Source organism: Phalaenopsis equestris, unplaced genomic scaffold (assembly GCF_001263595.1).
Source record: "Phalaenopsis equestris unplaced genomic scaffold, ASM126359v1 Scaffold000297, whole genome shotgun sequence".
Taxonomy (NCBI): Eukaryota; Viridiplantae; Streptophyta; class Magnoliopsida; order Asparagales; family Orchidaceae; genus Phalaenopsis; species Phalaenopsis equestris.
The window spans coordinates 628,715-635,719 of record NW_018164739.1 but is presented as its reverse complement, the minus strand read 5'-3'; the positions used below and the strand labels follow the sequence as shown (position 1 = coordinate 635,719).

The 7,005-nt window shown below is 34.9% G+C and overlaps 1 protein-coding gene across 1 annotated transcript; it reads right to left on the bottom strand.

The window, feature by feature from the left end:
* Window positions 1–3,591: 3,591 nt before the first annotated feature.
* LOC110025355 lies at window positions 3,592–5,620 on the bottom strand (the record flags this gene model as incomplete). Its single annotated transcript, XM_020725797.1, is given in 2 exon segments — window positions 3,592–3,898; window positions 5,539–5,620. Coding segments are annotated over 2 exon segments (389 nt in total), but the record flags the coding sequence as incomplete, so codon positions are not given.
* Between the last annotated feature and the right edge of the window lie 1,385 nt (window positions 5,621–7,005).

The following is a 7,005-nucleotide window of genomic DNA, read 5'->3' as shown; positions in this document are numbered from 1 at the left end:
TATATATATATATATATATATTATTTTTAGATTTATGTCGTTAATCTTAGATAAGAGAAGATTTAGATCATCTTTATCATCTTTAAGCCAATGGGCATTGTCTTTTTATCCAAGAAGCTTGACAAAGGGTGAGATTGTATAACTTAAGATTGATGTTTTTCATATATGATGTAATTAAGCATCATGAGGGTTGTTATTAATGATGGATAGAATAAATCTTGTTCCTTGGATTTGGCATGAATACACTTTTGTAAATGAGAATCAAAAATACATTTTGCTAGTTTAATATGCTGCTTGAGTGACTTGAGCCTATGCATAAGAGCATAAATAGGATCCTCATGATAATGAATTTATCAAATGCACTTAATCAAATTGTTAAATCCATGTAATCAGAAATAAGAATTCTTGGAATAGATTTGTGCTTAGGCTTGTAACTACTATGAGCATAGAGGATAATAGGCAAGTGATCAAAGAAGTGGGGAGCAAAGACATTACTATATGATAAATGATGAGTTGTTAACAAAGCACCATTTATAAGAATTCTATCCAACTTACAGTTGATTTGTCAATCAATTCTCAAATTAGACCAAGTAAAGAAGAAACCTTGGAAGCAATATCAGAAAGACAAGCCGAGTGGAGGCTATCACTATGGAGGTGATCGTTAAAAGGTTTCAATTTATTAGGAGGAAGAGCCTCCCTCTAGTTTTTTTTCGCATTGGAATCTATAACAATTAAAATCTCTAAGCACAATCCAAGGTCCATAAATAGTATTTGCAAATTTAGTGATAGATTCCCAAAGATCCTCCTTCCCTTGGTGGGAGTTGATAGCATAAATTACAAAGCTAACAAATTGTTGAGTGTGATTATAAGTAATTTTCCCATGAATAGTTTGATCATCCATAAAGCAAAACAAAAATATCACTTTAGAAGAAATTTTATCTAGATTTGATTTTGTATGGGGTGGCAAAATGGAAGTTATTGTGAAGCTCTTCATTGGGGGGAAATAGTATGAGAAGTAAAAAAGAAAGGGTCGGAAATTAGGTTCTAAAACACAAAAGAGGTCCAAGCAAACTAATTAATAAGGTTCCTGCAGTGGAGAACCCTGTCCAAGCTGAGAAAGCCTCCAACATTCTAAGCTGCTAGTTTCAGTAAAGTCATTTGGGTGATGGGAGTGGTTTTGGCCTTTTTTTTTGTGGTTTTGTGTAAGGAGGAAGAGTTTGAAAATAAATGTGATTGGTATTTGAGGCATGATTAACAAGAGGATCAGTAAGAAGACCAGTGTATCTCGAGAGTCTAGGTTTGGAATAAGGATTGCAAAAAAGACGGGAATTATCTAAATAGGGAGGCATGTGTAGGTTGTGAAGAAGAAAGTGGAATAAAAGAAGAGGTTTAGTTAGTAGTGTTCAATGGTTTGAAAATGGTAGAAGAAGAGTTAATTGGAGAAGGTACTTGAAAGCAAGGTGTTTTACTAAATATATGTTCTACACTACTTCCTCTCCTTGTTTCAGAAGCGCGAGGAGGAAGTAGAGTAGAGGGAAGAGGGGTGTGGTTTGCAGTGCTTGTAGAAGAGTCATGAAAAAAGGAATGATAACCCAAGTAAATAAAGAGTTTTCAGGCATATTGTACCTTAAAAATTTGTTCCTTGCCAACCAGAGGCTTAATAGAATCTCATCCAGAAGGTAGGCATCGTTAGAGACTTGAACACATAAACTCTAACAAAAATAAAGCAAGACTTGTTTGTTATAAACGCATCAACAACTAAGGGGTAGATTAATGATCTTGATCCAAAGAGGGATACAGGAAAATTCCTCTTTTTTAAGTTTAAACTGATGAGGCCACTTTCGAATGATGAAAAGTTTCACAATACATGTCCAATATACAAATCTTTGAGTTACGTCGACATCTCTGTCAATTAATTTTTGAAATGCATTAAATGGCAGAAATAATGTTTAATTTTGTTTTAAAAAGAATAATATTTTTATTTACTTAAAATTAAAATTAACTAACAAGAAATATATATTTTTTTCTTTTAAGATTATATGAAAAATATTTCATATTATATTTAATAGAACACGAATGATTAAATTCGTCGCATAATCATCATCTTAAACCACCTACGATTAAATTTTATTACATCATTAGGCAAGAGTAAGTAAAACATTATAAAGTAAGAGTGTAGTGTAGAAAAATAAAATTAAATAATGCAAGTCAATTTATTGTAATTTGGCAAATGGTGAGGCAGATAAAACTCTATCCTTAGTTGATAAGGGAGAAATGTGTCACTCTCTATTCCTAATTAAAGTCGAAGAACTCTTGATTTAGGTTACTAGTTAATGAATCAAGTTCTTCACAAGTTGCTTTAGCTTACTCTTAAGATATCTATATTTTGGAGTGGAGGATTATATGTTTGCTACAGATTCAAGGAAGACAACTTGGACTACTCTCTCTTTAAAAACTCTTCAAGGTTCTCAAATGAATATGAAAGAGTTTTCTCTAACAGATCTTATCTTTGATTTTTTATTTCTTTCCAGCTCTCTTTTTCTTTCACATTTAGGGCTTCAAAATGAATAATTTATTCCAGAATTATTAATTAAAAAAATAAATAAATTTAAAAATATATTGAAATAGTATATATATATATATATATATATATATATTGTTATATATATATACATATATTGTTATATATTAGACACTCTGTCATATTTAAAAGTAGCACATATTTTAAGAAAACTGACAAGATGTCAGTTAGGATCTTTAGCAGATGTTCCTCCAAACTGATTATTTTGTACAATTTTGATAATAACAGATTTAAGCTCAAATGAATTAGCAACAAGATTAAGATTTTGAATTGTCAAGTAAGGCTCAAATGAATTAGCAACAAGATTAAGATTTTGAACAGTCAAGTGAGGTTCATCTGCTGTAAGATTAACATAATTTTTTAAATTTCTTTGTCGATTTTCATTTATTTGATTATAAAATCTGCTATAAATGTAAAGGTCTTTGTCGATTTTCATTTATTTGATTATAAAACCTGTTATAAATTAATGTTTAGGTTTTAGATAATTAACTACATATGAATTTTTTGATACGTTAGTTCCCCTGTGAATAATCATTATTCCCATATATACATACAATATTAGTATTCAAACCTACAAAAAAATGTCCAACAAGAGTGATATTTTCTGTCAAGCTTTGAGTGTTATGCATGTAAATAGAAAAGTTTAGCAAAAAATAAAAAAAAATCAAAAAAAAATGAATAACTTCATTTCTTAAAATAAAATAAACAAACAAGATGAACCGGCCGGCCCACCCCAACCATGACCATTGCAACATTGCACTCTACCCCTTATACTATTTACATTTTAAAACTTCCCGAATAAAAATAATAATACCAATAATAATAAAACCAATCCCTGCCATCCATCCATCCGCCCCCCTCACACGACCTTGACAGCTGTACGGAGCAGATCGAATGTCAACAAAGAAGCCCGGTGCCGCCGCAGCCGGGCGGGGTGCCGCCGCTGCCGGGCGGCGCCGCCTCCCAAATCCCTCGCCGGCGTAGGAATTGCCGGCGTTGGCATCGCCGACGGCGAGAGCCTCTCGCAGGAGCGAACCCACTTGCAGAGCATGTACTCGTGTTTCCTCCAAGGTGCCATGTGCATTTTATTCTCCTTCACGGAACGCTTGGCCGCCCTGCACATTATCTTCACCACCGATTTAAGCTTCTCAGACTTTCCGACGAACATCTCCGGCAGCCGCGCCACCAGTGCGTTGTACTCCTGGCTGGCTCTCGCCATCTCGAATTCGGCTTTGAAGTTGGGCTCGATTATTATTCGGGTTGGGCCCTTGAGCCCGTTTCTCGGCCCGATTAGTACGTCCACGTAGCTGTGTTCACCTGTGTGTATTGTCCGGGTTTTGGTATTAGCTAAATTTAAAATAAAGATCAAACTTTTAAATTAAGCACTTATTTTTATTTTTATTAATTAATTTATAAGATATTTCTTTTCTTTTGAGGTTGTAAGTTCAAAAGATAAATATAAGATTAACGGTCATAAATTGTGAGATCATTTTAACCTACTACAAATATTGAATATATATATATATATATATGTGTGTGTGTTTTGAAGCAAATGCATATTTTATTTGGATACTCTTAATTGCTATTGGATTTATGTCAAAATGAGTGTAATAATTTTATTATTAATTAATTTATAATATGTTATTTTTAATTTTTGAAGTTTATAGCAAATAAATGTAAATAAAATAGTCATAAATTTGCAAGGGAAAATGTAATTTGCAAGCTAAAGTTTTTATTATTATTATTTTATTTTTTTTTGCTAAAAAAAATTATGACACCTAATATAAATTCGATCAAGATGAACTTAATAGCTCTAAGATTGAATTTGAAAAGATTATATTTATTTTTAAAATATAATACGGACAACTATTAAATTTATTCTCATGAAACTTTGATAAGATTAATTGATTTTTTTTAATCAAATTAAAATTTTAATGTTCTTGACTAAACTTATCTCCCTTTGATTCATACAATTAAGATTTTAATGTTAAGATATATATTGAATTTTCTCATATTTAGCTCATCTCTCGTTCTTAACCCTTCCCTTGAGGTGTGACTGGACATATAAATCAGGATTCGACATTCTAAAAAGGGTGGAGATGTGAGGTATCAGATACTGTCTACTTGAATGCTAAATATGTAGCCTAATAATTTATTTCTTCTTTCTTCCTGGAAGAAATAATGGTTTTTCTCTTATCTATCTCATTCTCGTACATTTCTAACTCTATAATTGAGGTGTGACTATTTACTTGTGGTGTGTGAGTCCATAGACAAATCAAAATTTAACATCCTAAATGGTGTGGACATGTGGGATTTTAAATGTAAAGAGGGTGGGTTCTGACAAGTAGGCCCCACTGGAATACACTGATTATAATGATTTTTAAAAGATGCAGAGCCCACTTGCTACATGGCAAATTTTGATTAAATTTTGAATGCAAAATTTGCGTCCACGGTTCAGACTACGGACACAAAACCAGATACAAATGCGTCCACGGTTCAGACTACGGACACAAAACCAGATCAGACTACGGACACAAAACCAGATACAAAATTTTTTCCTCGTAGTTGACTCTAGTTTTTGTTATCTACTATTCATTATTTAATCTGCAATAAAAAATTTATAAATTTGTCTCCATTTAATTCCTCCTATATATAATTATAATTATAAGAGATATGATAAGATCATGAACACATTATCATAATTACTTTTATATTATTTAGTGAAGATTAAAGTGATATACAAAATAAATTAATTAGGGTGCAATATTTGGACCAAGTGATAGGCAGTGGCAGTCAAATTTGTCTTCTTAACCTCTGCAATTTATAGAATAATTGTGGCTTTTGCCAAGATTGACCCAAAAAAAAAAAAAAAGGAAATGGTTTTGGATAACTCTTTTCCTTCAAATTTTTGAATCTGACATCTTCATCTAAATCGCATAAACCAAGTTCTAAATTACCTGAAGGAATGTCCGGCGATCGTTGCCACTTCGATCTACAAACCGCACCATCATAACCCTTCTCCCTCAGCCTCTCCGCCATAGCACTAACCCGCGGCTACACTCTCCGCCACCGCCGCCGCCGCCGGAGCAACCACAAACGGCAGCACCCTCCGCCCGCAACTTCCTCACCGTCTCCTCCACGCTTCCCTCAATCTTCCTTTCCGTCGATCCGCTTTTCATCAGCGCCTCCTACTCCCCAAATCCAACCATCAAAAATCCATCTTTTTTAACAACGAAATCAAAATCTCAACAAAAAAGTAAAAAAAGCTTACTTGCAGAAGCTGGTCTTGAGAGGCCCAGAATGCTCTGGCCTCAGCGGCGCCGCCGCCGGAATCCGCCTCATCCCCCTCGCCCCCGGTGATCCATCCTTCGTCGCTTTCCGAACTTACGGCGGCCCGTTCATCCTCGAAGAACCCCAATACCATATCCGCTAAGCTCTCCGCCATCTCTCTCTCTCTCTCTGATTTCTCCGGCGAGTTTCCGCAGGCTTCGATTCGCCTTTTATACCGTATCCGGCGTTTCGAGCTGAGTCAGCTCAAAATTAGCTTGAAATTGGTTCGTAATTCGGCTCGTTTATTTAAATTTTATTTCGATCCGAGTCGGAATTCAAAGCCACGCGGGCGAACTGTTTCGCAGATGGGACCCTCGGGCCGAGTTGGATAGGCTGAGGTGGGGCCCACGGTGTTTCTCCGGATGAATGTAGACGCGGCGAACGTGAGGGGGATCCGACGTGGCGTCGCGTACCCGGGCGCGGTCGCGTTTGGCGGGTTGGCATGGGGTCCACGGCCACCGAGGATCCACGTATTGGCGTGATCGCCGCGGGGAAGATCGATAATTTGTGGGCCCAAGGGCTTACCGGGTATATTCGTTTCACGAGCCATTGGATCCTTTTGGATTTAGGTGATGCATTTATATCTATCAAATATTTGAAGTTTTATATTTATTTATATAATATAATTTTGTTTTAATTATAGAGGAATATTATTAATATTAATTTATTTAGAAATAACAATTATAAGTAAATTTTCGAAAGGATTCTACATGAGAAATGTAAAAACGTAGCTAAAAAATATTATATATAAATATAAGAAATATGTGTGTATATTGAAAATGTGTCAGTATGGATCTGAGAGAATTTGAAAGTCCGATGAAGAAGTAGTGCAAATAGTCGGAGTGAGTAAACCGATCGACACTGATTTGCTTGGGTCAAGTCAAAAAAGCACAACTAGACTAACTCTGAAGTAGTCGGTAGCAACGATCCCCTTATGGCAATCAAAACAATTCGATTTTCGCGAACGGCTTGTGGTCTATTCGTTCGCTAAGTAAACGAGTCAAACACGAACAAATTATTTTGCACTCGATATATAGACGAGTCGAACACGATGAAAGATGTGTTTTGACTCTAAAACTATATATATATATAAA